Consider the following 19,438-nt stretch of genomic DNA (forward strand, 5'->3'; position numbering starts at 1 on the left):
AACGTGTCTCGCTGCAGAATTCTGTACCTTTTGAAGCTTGGAAAGATTGCACCATGGACAGCTAGAAAAAAGCGTACTGCAATAACCCAGTTTTGACAATACAAAGGCACAGGCTAGGGCTTTGCTGCTTCAGTGGTTAAGTACTAAGTGTGGCTGAAAACAACTTTCTGTCGATGGCTGTGTGTGGTGTGGCTTAAAGCAACTTTCTGTCCATGGCTGTATGGTGTGGCTTAAAGCAACTTTCTGTCTATGGCTGTGTGTGGTGTGGCTGAAAACAACTTTCTGTTTATGGCTGTGTGTGGTGTGGCTGAAAGCAACTTTCTGTCTATGGCTGTGTGTGGTGTGGCTAAAAGCAACTTTCTGTCTATGGCTGTGTGGTGTGGCTGAAAACAACTTTCTGTCTATGGCTGTGTGTGGTGTGGCTGAAAACAACTTTCTGTCTATGGCTGTGTGTGGTGTGGCTAAAAATAACTTTCTGTCTATGGCTGTGTGTGGTGTGGCTGAAAGCAACTTTCTGTCTATGGCTGTGTGGTGTGGCTGAAAACAACTTTCTGTCTATGGCTGTGTGGTGTGGCTAAAAGCAACTTTCTGTCTATGGCTGTGTGTGGTGTGGCTGAAAACAACTTTCTGTCTATGGCTGTGTGTGGTGTGGCTGAAAACAACTTTCTGTCTATGGCTGTGTGTGGTGTGGCTGAAAACAACTTTCTGTCTATGGCTGTGTGTGGTGTGGCTGAAAACAACTTTCTGTCTATGGCTGTGTGTGGTGTGGCTGAAAGCGACTTTCTGTCTATGGCTGTGTGTTGTGTGGCTGAAAGCAACTTTCTGTCTATGGCTATGTGTGTCTAAAAGCAACTTTCTGTCCATGGCTGTGTGTGGCTGAAAGCGACGTTCTGTCTATGGCTGTGTGTGGCTGAATGCAGATAACTGTCTTAAGCCTTCACAACGTGGGGCACTTCAAACGGATGCGCGACACTCTTCATGCCGTTGCTTTAACGTGCTTGTTCTTGACATGTTGCAGGCCAGGTGACGTCACCACCAAGATGGCGGCCGCCCTGGCGTTGTCCCTGGACGGATCGCTGAACATGGAGATGATGGGCTCCAACCTGACCTCGGACGCTTCAATCGGCGGCGCCAAGGATCCGCACGAGGAGTTCTACGAGCAGGCCCGCTTCATCACCGGGCTGGTGATCTACCCCATCATCTGCATCCTGGGGCTGTGCGGCAACGTGCTGTGCATCATCGTCATGTCGCAGCGCCAGATGCGGAGTTCCACCAACGTGTACCTGCTGTCGCTGGCTGTGTCTGATGGCGTCAAGCTCATCAGCGACCTCCTCTACTTCATCGTCGTCCTCCTCTACCACGTGGACTCGCCATCCGGGGACAAGGCCTTCGGCTGTCTGTATCCCTACGCGCACTACATCTTCAACTGCTCGCTGTGTGTATCGGCCTGGCTGACGGTGTCTGTGGCCTTCGAGCGCTACATCTACGTGTGCCACCCCACCAAGGTGAAGACCTACTGCAACATCGCCCGGGCCCGCACCGTCAGCTTCACCGTCTTCTTCAGCATGAGTCTGCTGGCCATTCCTTACGCCATGAGATACCGCACTGTGGAGGTGTGTGTGTGTATGTGTGTGTGTGTGTGTGTGTGTGTGTGTGTGTGTGTGTGTATGAGGTAGTGCCTTTAACCATTTAAGCACTCATCACTCATTTCCTATGTTATTCAGTCAGGTTTCACACACACACACACACACACACACACACACACACACACACACACACACACACACACACACACACACACACACACACACACTCATACACGTGTGTGTATTATTACAGTGGATTTTACTACGGGATTTTGCCAGGAACAACTCTATTGTTGCCGGGGTTCTTTTACGTGCGTTAATTGCATGCTGCATATGGGACCTCGGTTTATCATCTCATCTGAATGACTAGCATCCAGACCACCGCTCAAGGTCTAATGGAGGGGTAGAAAGTACAAGTGTGAGATTCGATCCTCGCACTGAGGTTTTCTCGCGTCCTAGGCGGACGCGTTGCCAGGCCACAACTCCATACCATCTTCTCCTCCTCTTCTTCTTTTGCTGCTGTTTCTACTATCACTAGTGCAGTTGATACCACTGCTGCTTATTCTGTTATTGCTGTTGTTAGAACCATTGGTGTCCATCCAATGTCGAGTCACACTTCTCAGCTTTCTCTTTGATTTTCTTTTTACTTCTTTTTTTCTTTTCTTTTTTAATAATAATTCTTTCTCCACGTTCAAATCTGTCTCTTCTCCTTTCACTCTCTCCTCTTTCTCTTCTCTTTTTGTTAAGGATATATAATGTCTGCATGTGTGCGTGCGTGCGCGCGCGCGTGTGTGTGCGTGTGTGTGTGTGTTGTGGTGTGTGTGGGGTGTGTGTGTGTGTGTGTGTGTGTGTGTGTGTGTGTCCCAGGTGATGAACAACAGGACGGGTGGCGGGACGTGGACCCTGGAGGTGACGGAGCTGTGGCAGAACCGTCTGTTCGCCGACATCTACACCTGGGTGCAGAACTTCCTGCGCTCCATCATCCCGCTTCTCATTCTCATCGCCCTCAACGTCGCTATCATCTACGGCATGCGGCGATGTCGTATCGGTCGCTCCAAGTCGGGCCGTCGCCACCGCATCACCGTCATGCTCATCTTCGTCATCCTGATCTTCCTGGTGTGCATCACGCCAGACGCCGTCATGTCCACCTTCCTGGGCATGGGCTACTACGAGGAGGCCTACCTGCAGAGAGGCATCCGCGAGATCACGGACCTCCTGCTGCTGCTCAACTCCGCCTGCAACTTCGTCCTTTACTGCATCTTCAACACCATCTTCTGGAAGAACTTCGTCTTCCTCTTCTGCAGTCGCTGCTATCCGAACCACACCATCACGGAAGATTCCAACATGCGGAGATTGTCTCTCGTCGGCCGGCCGGGCCGGTCCACTTTGCGCAGGGGGAGCAGGCGGACGTCGAAGACATGTAACGGGTGGACGCGGGGTGGGAGTCCTCTGCTGGACCACAAGGGCAAAGTGCAGAGAGTATAAGTGGTGGGGGAGAGAGAGTCAGAGAGATAACTGGAGAGATGGCACAGCTGCACTTAGTGTGGTCGTTTTTGTTTTGTTTTTGGTTTTTGCCTCCGTGTGTGTGTGTGTGTGTGTGTGTGTGTGTGTGTGTCTGTTTGTGTCTGTGTGTGTCTGTGTCTGTGTGTGTGGTGACAATCTCTCATGAACCAGTGTGTGATAAGTGTCGCCGCATGATTAGCATATGTTTTGTATCTGTTACACTTGACCAGCAAAATGAGTTCACTATCGGTTTTCTATAGCGAGAAATGCAGTTCCACAGTAATTTTCTTCACTGTGAATGTACACGACGGTGGTTCACTGGGCAAAGAGACCACACCCAGAATCCTGAAGGCCAGCCAAGCACTCGGAAGACTGAGAGTTAAGTACATTCAGCAGAAAGACATCATATTGTCCACAAGATCTGTCTACAAAGCTGTTGTCATTTCTTCACTGCTGTATGGATGTGAAATTTGGGACCCATATCACCTGCACATCAATCATCTGGAACAGTTCCTTATGAGATTGCTGCGCATGATCATGAGCATCTGCTGGTAGGACAGAGGTACAAACCAATAAGTGCTGGACAGAGCTCGCTTAACTCACTCGCTGCCATTGTCCGCATATGCGGACATCGTCGGAGAAAGCGTTGGATGCCAATGTCCGCATATGCGCGTCGGATGCGAAAATCAAAAGCAGATGTGATATCTTACGTCACCTCTGGTCAGCTTTTCATTCACACACGCTGCGTGTGTGTCGCGATAAGCTCAACCGCAGTTGATAACAAAGCATGCCCCCTGTCAGCTTTGTAAGTTGTTTGACAAGATGGCGTCACGGCGAAGTGTTCGACACGGTCGGAGAGGTGAAATGTTACTCAGCGTCGAAGATGTTTTGGAAATGATCCAAACTGAAGGCTCTGATGTCGAAGGAGCTAATGCTGATTCTTTGGACAGTGAATTTGAACCAGATCCCGATGAACTAGAAATAGATTTGGCCGCTGAAGAGAGTGTTTACAATGGAGAGGAAAGTGAGGAACATGTGCCAACAGATGAGACAGACACAGACGACGAAACCACTGAGGAAACGGACGATTTTGCAAGTGTTTTCACCAGTGATTGGACTGACAATTTTTCCTTTTTCCCTCCCAGGACTCAGCATCACCTGCCATGAGCTCTTCCACTCAAGACAAGACTATTGTCGGTGATACTACATCAGGCTTTTGTGTACAGTGAACTCCTTTTTTATTCATTATGTAGAGACAATATTTTTTTTTTTTTGTATGTGTGAATTTCAACTTTCTTCACCACCTGTTCATACTTCATTGCATGCACTAGGTCTTCAGTTCCTCAAATAGTGTTAGAATGTGATGTGGAACATGTTCAAGGGCACTTGGTGTACCTTTCTGATGGGTGCAAAAATGCTAAAAAATACACAAAATATGTATACCGCGATCAACATCAAGATGGTGAGTAAATACTTTGATTTTTTGCACACATATGGAACAACATTCCTTGCATACACATACTAAATATCAATTGTCTAGGTGTTCATTTGTTGTTTTTTTTACAATTTTTTCCCCATCCTATACAAACCATGGGTTTTCAGGGATTGGCAAGGGCAAAAACTCTTGGCATGGAGTGAGTTAACGAGCATTGAGTTAATGTAGCTGAAGGCTCAGTTTCAGTTTCGTCACACATAGCGTCCGCCACCCTACCCCCCTCCCCCCACACCCCAGACAACATGCTAACGTTGTGACACCTGCGGGCGCCTGTGTGCATCCAGTCATGGACTGCAGAGCCGCTAGCGCTTCCATCGCTGAGAACACAGGTTGCGTCATCTTCGGACTGTGAAGGACTACCAAGAAGAAAAACACGACGATGTTCACGGAACGTTAAAAAACCTACAAATCTCGGAATGATAATCTACATAATCCGGGTGGGCAATGGGTGAGTCATGCCACCATATGAATGACAAAGTTGATGGATTGTGAAGTTATTGTCATGCCACTATATGAATGACAAAGTTGATGGATTGTGAAGTTATTGATGAACTGTGAAATGTCATTTATGAAACATGAAATGACACCAACATTTGCATTTCCCACACATGGCCAAACCCATATCGAACATGACTCGCCCAGTTCTTTCTGCCCGCTGAGTCATGTTGGAGCAGCATCAAAATAGTTCTTTTCGGGAGCAATGGCAAGAGGTAAGGTCCAATATTTGATCACTGATGATGGTATCCATGTCTGGGAACCTACTGCATTCACCAAATGCAATACTGTTTTTAATATCATTAAAGATACCACAGACCGTCTCACAACCTTCGTGTGCACTTTCTCCACATAAGCAAACTTTCTAACACCCCAGTCCTCAGATCCAAACTGGAGCATTGGTTTCACTTTGGCATCATTTTTTATGTGTGCGAGGGTGTGCACGTGCATGCATATGTGTGTCGTTGTCTGTGTGTGTCCTTGTGTGCTTACAGATACAGAATACAAAATACTTTATGATCTCTAGAAGAGAAAACCAAACAATACACGAGAGTTACGGTCTCTATGAATACATAAAAGAAATAAAATGCTAAAATGATAAAACAAAGACGCACGTGATGAAAACCTAGCTATTCAACAGTATTTATGTGATAGTGTTAATAAGGGGTTGTGATTTATTTTGGTGGACACATTTGCAATTTTTTCAATACATTCTTATTCTTCGCGTTTAAAATTCCGTACCAGCAGATAAAAGACAGTCAAACTAAAACAATGAAGCATCGGTAAAAACCCTGGATAATTTTAGGACTGACCTGAATGTTCCTTTCCTTCTGAATGCAGCAAATGTGATACTGACATTTCTTTTGGATGTGGTAGGTGTTGGGTGTAAAACTGAGTTGATCTTCAATTATTGGTCCCAGATATTTGTATTCACCAACTCTTTCGACTTTTGTTACATTGACAGAGAGATGTGGGATGGGGGACGGGCTTGACCTGAAATCAATAACCTTTTCTTTCGTTTTTTTAAACATTTAAATCTAAGTACTTGTCCTTGCACCAGGAAGAAAAAACCACAACTTGTTCAAAAAGGACTGTGTGAGAATTCAAGTGCGATGTTATCAGAATATTCAATCAAGAGTGCTGTGTCTACACCAGTTTAGTCGTTGTGCCGTGCGTGTGTGTGCATCCATGTGCGTGTGTGTGTGTGTGTGTGTGTGTGTGTGTGTGTGTGTGTGTGTGTGTAAACAGCCTCCTGAGATTAGAAAGAATCAAAAATGAAGATTTGAGGCTGATCCTCGGAACAACGAAAGACACTCCGACTGACCCCATGCAATACCTGCTCGACCTTCCTTCAGTGCAGGCCAGAAACAAGTTAGAACAGAGCATTAGAAAACCATCAAAACCCACTGCATAATGCAGTTAAGGAAACAAAGGAGCATCAGTCTTGGACGCGGAAGATCATGAATGTGACAAGCAGAAAACACAATCCAGCTCGTCTGCCAGCCACAATACCTGAAAGAAACAAAAGAATTGGAGGGAAACCCTGAAAACCTCAAACATCTCTTCAACACCATCATTTCACCCACTCTGGGAAAATATTGTCAGAGATTGCCAGAGGACAGAACTGAGGCAGAGGTAAAGTTATCTCATAGAAGAAAACAGTAAAGATGAGGACATCATCATATAAGATGGCTCAGTCACCAAAGACCAATCCGGTTGGGGTTTCACTGCAAAGTAAAACGAAAGAACAATTAGGGAAGATAATGCCGTGTATAAAGTCACACCCTCCAGCTTGACAATGGAAGTTGAAGCTGTGACACATGCTTGCCAGCTGCTGTCATCTATAAGTAATCCTGGAAATCAACATGCCATAATTCTGACTGACTCTATGGGACCCAAACACATCAGAGCAACACGCTAAGCGCCACATTCATGGCATTTTTCCACCCCAATTTCGGCAATCGGCGTGTGTGTGTGTGTGTGTGGAGGAGGAATTTTTGTTTAATGTCCCGTCACACATATCGGTGATTGAAGACATTTTGTTAAAGTATTTATGAATACATCTGAGTATTATCGGTTAGAAGGGGTGGGAGATGTGGATGAATGGAGGGTTGGGGGAAACTGGGCAAATGAGGGTAAAAATGTGGGTGAAATTTGGAAGACAAACAAAACAAAAAAACAACAAAAAAAACCCTCTAAATACAGTTACAGGATATTACTTAAAGGACTTCGTAAGAGTAAGAGTGTGTGTGTGTGTGTGTGCGTGTGTGCGTGCGTGGATGTGTGTGTGTGTTGGTGTATGTATTGGTGTGTGTGTTGGAGGCTGCGATATGTAAGAGTGTGTATGTGGTGTGTGTGTGTGTGTGTGTGTGTGTGTGTGTGTGTGTGTGTGTGTGTGTGTGTGTGTGTGCTGGGGACGGGAGTGTTTGTGCATGTCTGTGTTGTGGGTATTGTGGAAGCTGCGAAATTTTGGAATATGTGTGTGTGTGTGTGTGTGTGTGTGTGTGTGTGTGTGTGTGTGTGTGTGTGTGTGTGTGTGAGATAGAGAGAGAGAGAGAGAGAGAGAGAGAGAGACTGGCAGAAGAAGGCGAAATCTGTGAGCGAGGCGCAGGCTACACCTTCTTTTGGAGTGGTCGCGGACCTGAAGAGAGACGTGAGGCTGGAGTTGGCTTTGCAGTGAAGACATCCCTTGTTGGCAAGCTGGCTGGCCCCCCGAAAGGAGTGAACGATCGCCTGATGACGATGAAACCCCCTTTATGCAACGGGAAGAAGTTTACCACCATTGTCAGCGCCTACGCGCCCACCATGACCAACCCGGATGAGATCAAGGACAAGTTCTACGAGGACCTGAACGCTGTCATCACCACTGTTCCCAACGCAGACAAGCTCATCATTCTTGGTGACTTTAACGCGAGAGTTGGCTGTGACAGCACCTCCTGGGAAGGCGTGATTGGGAAGCATGGGGTTGGTAACTGTAACAGCAATGGTCAACTACTTCTCCAGACAAGTGCCGAGCACAACCTTTCTGATCACAAACACCGTCTTCTGCCTCCCTACCCGTAACAGGACGTCATGGATGCATCCTCGCTCTGGGCATTGACATCTCATCGACTTTGTCATTGTCAGGAAGAGGGACAGGCAGGACGTACGAGTCACGAGGGCCATGTGCGGCGCTGAGTGCTGGACGGACCACCGCCTTATCGTCTCCAAACTCAACCTCCGCATCCAGCCCAAGAGACGGCCTCAGGGCATGAAAGCACCCAAACGCCTGAATGTCAACAAGCTGGAGCTAGGCAACATCAAGCAGAGCTTTGCTGACACCCTGGAGGAACGCCTTGAGTCCACCGTGCTGGACAACCAGAATGTGGAGGCAGCATGGGGCGCACTGCATGAGACGGTGTACAACACTGCCATGGAGTGCCTGGGGCCTTCTGCCAGGAAGCACAAAGACTGGTTTGATGAGAACTGCACTGAGATCAAGCAGCTGCTGGAAGACAAACGCCAAACCACTTCCGTGTGTGCGAACAAGCATTGATATAAAAGTAAACAAAGACCGCACGTGAAGGCCAACAGTTGGAAAGATCAACCTTGGTGAATGATTAACCGGAAGGGGACTGGGGAAGAGGGGGGGGAGAGGCGGGGGAGGGAGAAAATGTGGAGAGGGGACGGAGCGGAGACGGGGTGGATCAATGCATTCTGATAGCGCATCGTTATAGCTTCCATGTTCAGCATATATAATTAAAATTAAACAGCCTATATAGCTCTTCATCTGACACTCTCATGACACAGCAAATGAAAAACCAGTTTTTGCATTATTTTGTACAAAGGGCATTAAAACTAAATCGGTAAATTAAACTTATGATTGGTATTGACTGGGAAATAAATTATTCAAGAAAACCTTGGGGTTGCTCGCTGTAACTGCCTTTATATAGTGACGGTAATAAATTATGGCTGTCTGAATATTTTTGCCTGATCGATCACGGGAAACTTTTTTTTTACGTCTGTAGATCTAATGGTACACTGAGAAGAACTCAGCCTTCACAACTGCGCGTCTGTGTGTGTGCGTGTGTGAATGACTGTGTGTGTGTGTGTGTGTCGTGGGAGCTGCGATATTCAGGAATGTGTGTGTGTGTGTGTGTGTGTGTGTGTGTGTGTGTGTGTGTGTGTGCGCGCGCGTTTTTTTTATTTGTATTTATTGATCTATGTAATCATGTCATCATTACCATTATTCTTTTTTTTCTTTTTCTTTTATTGATTTATTGATTGATTTATTGTTTAATTCGTTTTATTTCAGTTCCTCCCTCAAGGCCTGACAAAGCGCGTTGGGTTACGCTGTTAGTCAGGTATCTGTTTAGCAGATGTGGTGTAGCGTATATGGATTTGTCTGAACGCAGTGACGCCTCCCTGTGCAAATGAACTGAACTGTACATGTGTGCATGTCCGTTTGTGTGTGTGTGTGTGTGTGTGTGCGTGCGCGCGCGCTGGTATAAAACAGTTGTTTGCGGTAGTTTGCATCAGGTGTAGAGTCCAATCCACAAAATTCCCACCGTCAGATGCAACACAAAATACTTCATCTCACGCAGCGGTGTAACGAAGTGGAACCGACCCTGTTTCCACGACATCGCTCACGGAGAGCAACAATCGAAGACAAGACAACTAGACCACATGGGTGACAGGCAAGATGGTGGTCGAGTTGACATGTTGAAACAAAACAGTTGACTGACGTGTCATGGCGACCCAAGCGTGTGGGATACATCCTTGGAGAGAGGCGTACAATCACAGAGTGTTATAAAGCCAAGTTCCAGCATGTTAACATTCAAGAAACGTTCAACAACTGACTGGACGTCAATTGGAAGCAAAAGCAAGGGCACTTGCCTGTGTTTCAGCCTTTTGTCAATAAATCGCAACTTCCAGTGCCTGGTTGCATGCCAAGTGACGAAATTATTTGATATTCGGCAGAAAATGGAGTGAAGGGAAAAGCCTGAATATAGGTAAATGTCCATGGTATTGTTTTCCGATTGACCTCCAATTGGTTCTGGAACGTTCCTTGAATGTATGATGCATGAAATTTCGCGGACAAAAACACGGTGATTTTAACCGATTTTTATCACAGACTGAAGTAGACGTGTCATTTACATCTCCATGCAAGGCCATGATCAACCAGTAAAGCTCTGTTTGTATTACTTTTTGTCACAACTGCTTTGAATTACTTTTTTGAATTGCATTACCTTTTTGTCATAACATCTTCCTCCGTTTCCTCTGTGTGAAATTCGGGCTGCTGTCTCCAGGAGAGCGCATCGGCACGGTGCGGCGCCACCCTTTACTTCTATACGGAAGTATATAAGGACGAAAACCAGTCGCTTCGCCAATAGCTTTTTCCCCAAAGCTGTCAATGCCCCGTCTCTCGAACAAATCCAGTATGATTAAAGAGAGATGTGCAATCAACATCCACTTACCTGAATATCTAGTCATCAGCCCATCCACATGTAATATGTAATATGCAGTTTATGTTCAAAATGTGTGTGTGTGTGTGTGTGTGTGTGTGTGAGTGTGCACAAGTTCTTCAGTATATTGATATGCACACACATGTGTCCTAAATTCTACTGTATCTGTGTTTGTGTATGATTTTCGATGTATGTTTGTACCTTTGTATGTACTATCCCCCCACCCCCCACCCCACCCCCAATATTCCTTGTGACCCAGGTATACTTGGTAATAAAGACATATTCTGGTCTAGTCTAGTCTAGTCTATTCTGTCTGCAAAGTGTTGTTTCTTCACAATCAAAGTTGATTTTCTACAGAAAGTTGGCAGTTACAACCTTTTCGTTGACAAGCACCCAGACAGCCAGCCCTTGTCTCGTGGAGGGAAAGTAAAAATCCTGATGTACATGGGACTGCAACCCGTGGACAGTCGCTGCCTGGACGGGCCCATTATCACTGGGTGACCGCTCCACATGCTGCACACATGTAGCACGACAAAACTTCACCGTGTGATGGGTGGCAGGAGGTGGTGTCTTGTGACGGCTTTGTACTCCAATCGCAAGTGACTCGTTCATTGGTACCGCATCGCTGAGTATTTCTGGCCACTGTTTCAGTTTCAGGCAAATGTCAAAGCGTGCGGACTGATCCGTGTTTGCTTCACCACATCTGTTTAATTTTTTTTTTTTTTTTTTTTAATAACAGAAGAAGCAGATGTCTGAACTACCTATAAACCGAACGCGCTGCTCAGGCCTGGGGAGCTTTCCCCAGGTTTGAATAAAACATTGACCTAAAGTGACAGAAGATAAAGAAAATACGTAGATATATTAAAATCTAGTCAGTAAAAATGGAAAATACACATAATGGCAAATTATTGAAATCAAAACTGAATGACCAACAAATAACTGCGCATGGTGATAGTTAATGCTGAAAACACTGATGGAGATAGAACCTGACATCTGTGATTATCATAATTATGACCGATAAATGGAGAGAGAGTGGTTGCTGGATGATTTATATGTCCCGTTGTCTTTTTTGTGTGTCTTTTTCTCTCTATTTTTTCTTTCTTTTTTTTCTTTCTTTTTTTTTGGGGGGGGGGGGGGTCTGGGTTTTTTTTCTTTTTGGGGGGTGTGTGTGTCTTTTTTGGGGGGGAGGGGAGGGGGTGGCAGGAGGGGGGTGGGGGTGGGGGATGCTCTTTGTGTGCTGTCTGTAGCCGGTCCTGTGTAGCGGTCAGTAGTTGTCTCCTCACACTGATCACCCCCAGTCTTCCATACGAAGCCACACCAACAGTCCAACAGTCTGCTGGGAGCTATCGATAGATATAGTCCTTGTTCACAAGCATGTGATGCAATTTGCAGTCTTACAATTGTAGCTGTGTGTGTGTGTGTGTGTGTGTGTGTGTGTGTGTGTGTGCACCCGTCTGTCATTGTGTCTTTGAGAGAGAGAGGGGGGGGGGTTGCGTTTGTGTGTGTATGTGTGTATGAGCACGCGCGCGTGTGGTCGTGAATTGGCATCGCATAAGCGTCGCGTTGCTTGACAGCCAGTTCACCACGTGACGACAACAGACGGTCCAATCGCAGTGATGGGCCCAAATGCAGACCAGGAGGGACTGATCTCCCTTGAAAGAGGCACGGATACTGCTGAACTCGGGCGAGACATGACTGAAATCAACGTCTGCGAGTTCCTGGACTGGTTATCACCCCGTCGGCTATGGTCCTCTTGCGTGCGTGTCGGCGTTAAACTGTGAGGTTTTGTCCATTCTGACTGATTCCACTAGGTATCTGTGACGCAAGAGTCGATTTTTTTTTGATTTTTTTTTTTTATTGTGATCTGCTCTTTGCGTGTTCCTGGTGTTTGTAGGATTTCGACTATTGTTGTCACCGTAAAATCAGTAGCATTGACGTGTAAAAAAATAAATAATAAATAAATAAACAAAACTTGCACACGTTCGTTCGTTTATTCATTACGTTGATTATTTTGGGTGTGTGGGAGTGGGGTGGGAGGAGGGCGGCGGGGGTGAAATGACGAAGATGCTTGAATCGACTGATGCATATTTTCCTGCTTCGAAAATCGAAATGATTATGGGTTTGTTTTTTCTGGTCAGCTGCTGCTATATATGATGTTCTTCAATGTGTGTGTGTGTGTGTGTGTGTGTGTGTGTGTGTGTGTGTGTTTCATTTATACAACCAGTGTCTTCAATTCTTCTATCGTTGGCGGGCCCTTATCATGAGCACGTGCATTTTAATGAAATTCCCATGGAACTCACGACGGAATCTAGAGCAGGACTGGTCATATGCCACTGTACTTCATGTTTCTATTGATGACGCATGTGACTTTTTATCTCTATGTTGCAAAGAAAAAGCTTCTAAGTTTCGTCGTTGTTCTTATGACTTTGACCACTGGTGACTGAATATTTTTTTATCTTTTTTACAACAGTCATCCTTCGATCGTAGCCTGAAAATTCAAACATTTGTTTCAAATAAGAAATGAAGAAACACACACACACACACACACACACACACACACACACACACACACACACCTCAGTTTCAATCACACATCTCAGCCACATCATCAAACTACAAACTCCAAACGAGCGACTTGTTGCTGACCCAGAATGAAGCTACCCTGCGTCCACTCTCCAGCCTTTGTCCGCCTCACTGACCAACATCTGGGTGTGAATTCACAGTTGATATAGAAGTCCGCGGTGTGAACCACGTGCCCTTTTCACGCTTGCCAAAATCGTTGTCCTTTGCGACGAAGTTTGGAAGGAATGTGACATCGTTGAGGGAATTAACTGTTGCGCTGAATTTGCTTTCTGTACTGATTTACCTGAGCACTATCTTTCTTGGATGCATTTAACTTTCTCTGTCTCTGTCTCTGCCTCTCTGAGTATCAGTGTGTGTTGGTGAGAGAGAGAGGGGGCGAGAGAGAGAGAGAGAGAGAGAGAGTCATTCGTGCCCCTCACCCCACCGCTCGCTCTTCATACACACGAACAACTCTCCTCTGCTCTCTCGATCTGTCCAAATTTGATTACTGTAACTCCTTACTCTCCGCCATTCCTCAATACCTCGTAGACAAACTTCAAATGTTCGAAATTCAGCAGCACGACTGATCTTCCGAGTCAAAAAGCATGAACACGTACAGCCATTCCTTCAACAAATTCACTGGCTTCCAATCTCTGCAAGAATGCAACATAAAACATCCACTCTTTGCTTCAACTCTCTCACTGATCCCTACTTTCCTGTCTATCTTTCTGATCAACTTACGTCTATACCCCTGCCAGACAACTCCACTATTCTTCAGACAACAGAACCTTCACTGTACCTCGAACCAAAACAAAGACTCACGGCAACCGGTCACTTCTGGAAACAGCTTCCACTCACAACTCGTTACTCTGAAACATCATCACAGTTCAAAACTGCCCTCAGTCATTCAACCTCGTATGAAGAAGTGTGCGTGGGTGTGTACGTGAATGGGTGCAGTGTGTGTGTGTGTGTGTGTGTGTACGTGTGTGTGTGTGTGCGTGTGTGTGTATGTTCGTTCGTGCGTGCGCGTGTGTGTTCGTTCGCCGGGTGTGCGTGTGTGTGCGTGCGCAGTTTATATTCTACGCGTGCATGTGTGTGTGAGTGCTTGCATGTGGGTTTTTTCTTTTTTTCTCTTTTTTGTTGTTTGTTTTTGTTTTTTTCATCTACAAATTTTTACGTTTCCAGTTTTAATCAATTAACATATTTTTTTTTAATGAGAAATGTCTAACAGGAACTCTTTAATGATGGAATGTTGCAGTTTGTTTTACTTGGTTGTTTATCGGTGTACGTTTAAGTTGGTTTTGTTGTATGTTACGTGCGTGTTGGGATTTGGGGGGTGGGGATGTGGGAGGGGAGGTGTATGGGTTGGTTGGTTTTTTGGTCAGTTGGTAAGTTGGTCTGTTAGTTTTTCATTTTCAGTTTTGTTTTTGTTGTTTTTTCTTAATTCATGGATGTACTGTGGATGTGTTTCTGCGGGGAATGTTTGGTGATCATTGTTTTGTCATGTAGTGTTTGTTTGTTTGTTGTTGTTGTTGTTGTTTTTGTTTTTTTGTTGTTGTTTTTTTTGTTTTTGGTTTGTTTGTTTGTTTGTTTTTGGGTTGTTGTTTTTTTTTTCATCTGTGTGTGTGCGCGCGCGTGCGTGCGTGTGAGCGGGTGGCGGGGGGTGGGAGGAGGTTCTACATGTTTCTGCGCACTGATCCTCTATTTTCAGATTAGTGGTTTCTGCGTTACCAATTTTAATACATAAATGTTATGTACAAATGCATCTTTGGGGAATGTTTTGTAAGAACTGTTTTGTCACGTAGTGGTGTCATTTGTTTGCTTTATTTGTTTAATCTGTGTGCGTGTGGGGCCACTGACAGGAAATGACGGAGTAGGAAAGGAGAGCAGCCGGAAGGGACCCCGTCTCTCACGTCATCACTGATGTCAGTGATCAGAGAAAAAAGACCAATGACCCCCGCATTTCATTTCCTTTCTCAGTGATGGAACGTGAAACAGGTCAGTCAGCTCACGAAAGAGGATCAGGAATACTTAGCCTGGTGGCAACATCGGTCGCCATGTTCATAACATGGCAACAGGGGAAAATGCGACGTGGACGATATGACATCAACAAGACAAAGACAAGCAGCAACATCTATTATCGAGAGACACCGTAAGAAGTGCCTCTGACTACACCACAATCAGAGAAACGTACAGAAATGTCGACAAAACACGGAACCAAGAGAGAAAAAAACACGTCACAGCGAGAACTATCTGACATATCACACAGATATCAACAGATATGACATTGAATAAATTACATCACTCAAGCCTCTATGACTACACTATCAAACATCTGAGGATGAGTCAAACCTGCGAACTACAAAGAAATTCGAGAATATTGTACACAAAATTCAGCAATGATACCTTCCAGATACTATTCAGTAAACTACTACAGTACCAGATACTATTAAACATACTGGAAGACAAACGTGCAGGAATGGTGAGAAATTTTCTTTAGTACTGGTGCCAAAAACGTCATAGCATGGAGAATTAATTCAATTCATTGTTCTACTTTTTTATGTGTGTGGTATGTGTGACTGTGTATGCGTATCTTATAACCCCTGTTACGGTTTAACTGACAATTAAAATTTATTTTGATTCTGATTCACTGAATCAAAATAGACATGATGAGATCTATACGGGCTGCCAGTTCCGCACAGAAGAGGCTTTTGGCATCTGACTTTTTCAAACTGTCCAGAATGATGCAAGATAATGTCTGTAACAAAATTAAACTAAAGTAACGTCTATCACAAAGTTACACACCAAGGTAACGTCTGTCACAAAATAATACATCAAGGAAATGCCGTCTGTCACGAAATGATACATCAAGGTAACGTCTATCACGAATTGACACATCAAGCGTCTGTCACAAAGTTATGCATCAAGATAACGTCTTTTGTACAAAGTTATAAATCTGGGTAACGTCTGTCATAAAGTTATAAATGAGGGTAACGTCAATTAAACAGCCGCATTTGAGCACCCAGGTAACGTCTGTCGCAAAGCTGTAAATCAAGTTGTGGTAGTCATGATTAAAGGGAAACAACCTGACGATCATTCATATACCTGTATGAGCGGTTGTTTCCCTTTGAATATTCTCGTTCTGACTACGCCCGACTGATTAAAGTTCGTTACTGTTTCGTTTTTTGATTGTTGTTGGTTTGTTTTTCTGTTGTTTTGTTTGTTGTTTTTCTTTCTTGCTGTTGAGTTTTGTGGGGTTTTTCTCTTTTATGATTACCAGTTTCAAATATATCAAAAACATAGTTTTCTAATATGTTCATTGTTCACTGGAAATATTCTTTGCATATATTACTTCAGCCCTGGTATCGCTTTGCCGACGCAATTCATATCATTCTGTTGCATAATTAGCTGATGAACACCTTTGCCAAAGTCAAAAGTTCGGACCTTTTCGTTTTACCTTACTTGTTCTTTCTCTTTTAGTTTTGTTATTTACATATCAAAAACATTTTCGCTCTTCTTCTCAGTGTAACCGGCGTCATCCTATTATTGTCGTTTTGCATGGTTTCTCTCTGACTCAAAAAAGTTAATCGGAATATGTGCTCTCCACCTCCGTCCACCCCCTATATTATTCAGACAGCCATATGAAGTCATTCAAATAAAACATTTCCTGACAGAGTACAACGTCCGCTTAACATAAATAAACTCAGTACTGTGCAATTTCATCGCCAGACAAGAAATTACGCACCATTTCTGTGTACTTTGCAGACGACTTCGTGCAATCATCGTCTGTGTACGGGGAGCCAACTCTACCAACCGTCACAAACCGGAAATCGCTTGGGGACCGCTGGGGTCAAATGCAAATAAAGGGCAACCAACAAAATGGCGGTCGTGATACTGGCGGGCACTTGACCGAGTATTTCGAGAAGTATCACACAGTGTAAGTACATTTAAGAACACCATAGTCCCAGTTAATGCGGAGATACACTAGAGGGAGCGTAAGTTCTTTTACCGGGAACAGACAAGAAGATATTGCTGGGAATTTCTCCCTACTTTAAAGTCGATGTGAGGGACGAGGCATAGCGTCCATGGCGACAGCTTGAGTGAACGTACCACAATGAAATGAAGGGAGTCATTTTCAGATATACCTGTTATGCATCTTTTACTGCTATTCAGTTGGTGTCGATAGATTGCTTTATTGAATCTCTTTAGGGTGTATTGATACTTTATATTTCACAGTGCAAATTTAGTGACTTTGATTATATCCAGGATGCATGTATTCATTGCATCACACCCATAAAGATTATTTTGGTAATGATTCGTCGAATCAGGCATATATCTTCTTCTTTCTTCTTCTCGTTCGTCAGATGTAATCAGGCATACGTATCAGTGAGAACAGATGTATTGGTTTTCGCATCCAAGCGGAGTTTGGGCTGGCGATCTGTATCTGGTAGTGCTTGCAACATCTGTGCTTTATATATATATATATATATATATATATATATATATATATATATATATATATATATATATATATATATATAAATGTTTACACTTGTATTGGAATCCAAATAACAATGAGTTTGATCTAAGAAAATTTGAGTATTGCAGATGCCCAGTAATATTTGTAACATGTGTTCCATGCAAATAATTATTTTGATCAATGGAAAAGGCAAAAGTGTTTGTTTGTTTGAAAATAATTTCCATCATTTTTATCTTGTCTGTATACATAGTCATATAAAAAATTTAAAAAATTAAAAATCAAAAATCATATACATGGTGATCTTTTTAACATATTTCTGTGACTCCCACTCTTTCTTCCCCTCCCTTCCTCTCTCTTCCCTTCTCTCTCCTCTATATCAGTCTCTTACTCAAACTGCCATGTACTAAAGGAGCCCATATAACTTACTTCACCAGTTTCTCTCTGTGTGTGCCTGTCTGTCTGCAATATCTGTTGTTATCTCTGTCTTGCTCACTCACTCTCTCATTTTCTTTCCTCACTTTTTCATTGCTCATGTAGTGACATAGTCCTTTTGTTATTCTCTCTCTCTCTCTCTCTCTCTCTCTCTCTCTGTCTCTGTCACTCACTTGTTCACTCACTCACTCTCTCTCTCTCTCTCTCTCTCTCTATGAGACACACACACACACACACACACACACACACACACACACACACACACACACTTATGAGTGCACTCACTTTGATAAGCATGACAAAATAGTATTGTTGTTTAAGTATTTTAACATTTAAATGATATTTGTCAGTCAGTCATAGACGGTATCAAAGAACAACATGCTACACTGTAGCGCCAATTTATTCCTACAGCCAGACAGAGTCCATATACTTTTAGCCTTTTCAGTGCCCCATGATATAAATCATGTGAACTTCTGAAGTGCCAGAAAGTGCCCTCATGATGGGGGATAAATTTGTGCTTATCATAGCAGGAATTTTTCTACATCAATTTTTAGATTATTATTTTCCAATGCAAATCAGTGGGTGTTTCTTAGTTAATAAGTCTGTTTTAGTTATTCATGAGAATCAAAACCTAATTAGGCTTTGTGAGGTCTTTCTAGAATGGTATTTGTAGTACCTTTCTTCGAAAGTCAGAAGATTATTTCAAAATGGTAGACAACAATCTTATCTAGCATATGTTACATGAAACAGCTGCTTGTTACAAAAATTGAAAATATACAAAAAAAATTTGAGATTTTGTCAACAGACAAGTTGCAGAAGCTTTACATATCATATTTTACAATAAGTTTGGCACTAGCTGTTTCATTGATCATTTGACAAGCTGTTTCATTGATCATTTGACAAGAAGGAAGGCAAGGGTGACGATTTGCAAAACGTCGGGTAGGGATGGATGTTGCAAGGAAAGGAGAAAATTGGTGTTGGTGGTAGATTATAGCTCTGACAAAGAGTTGAACTCAAAAACAAACTGTCCACTTATTAAGGCCAAGAAGGGGTGGGGAGTGATGAGGATGGTCAAAAAATGACATGTTATCATGTGACACATGAAACATTTGGCAAGCATAGTTTTAGCAAAGCTTGCACACATCAAACAAGAGGATCAGCTGTTGTCTGCAAATGAGTTATAAACAATACTCACTTCTGCATAAAATAGTGTGAATGAGAGGGAGAGTGTGCAGAATACCAATAGTCTGGTAACAGCTGACCTTATTTTATGGACAAGACAGTTCTTACGCAATTGGCCACAGCGTGTTAGTCTGAATGCCAGTTCTTCTGGCCAGCTCATAATGTCTGAAAAGATAACTGTAATCTTACCTCAAGGTACACTAGTTTTCTTTTTCTTTTCTTTGTTATAATCAACTTTTTTCTTTTCCTTTTTTTTTAC

General features: G+C 43.7%; 2 protein-coding genes across 2 annotated transcripts in view; both read left to right on the forward strand.

Annotated features, from left to right (window-relative positions):
• Positions 1 to 4,936, forward strand: part of LOC143290096 (uncharacterized) — a 16,095-nt gene extending 11,159 nt beyond the window's left edge. The window contains exons 3-5 of the mRNA XM_076599385.1: positions 1,019 to 1,613; positions 2,454 to 3,051; positions 4,869 to 4,936. Of these exons, the coding sequence (XP_076455500.1) occupies positions 1,019 to 1,613; positions 2,454 to 3,051; positions 4,869 to 4,936 (1,261 nt within the window). The remainder of the gene's footprint in view (positions 1 to 1,018; positions 1,614 to 2,453; positions 3,052 to 4,868) is intronic.
• Positions 4,937 to 16,945: 12,009 nt separating this feature from the next.
• The window catches only part of LOC143290151 (serine/threonine-protein kinase DCLK3-like), a 57,181-nt gene continuing 54,688 nt past the window's right edge, over positions 16,946 to 19,438 (forward strand). The window contains exon 1 of the mRNA XM_076599453.1: positions 16,946 to 17,022. The gene's annotated coding sequence lies outside the window, so the exon portion shown is untranslated. The remainder of the gene's footprint in view (positions 17,023 to 19,438) is intronic.

Source organism: Babylonia areolata, chromosome 15, assembly GCF_041734735.1.
Source record: "Babylonia areolata isolate BAREFJ2019XMU chromosome 15, ASM4173473v1, whole genome shotgun sequence".
Lineage (NCBI taxonomy): Eukaryota > Metazoa > Mollusca > Gastropoda > Neogastropoda > Buccinidae > Babylonia > Babylonia areolata.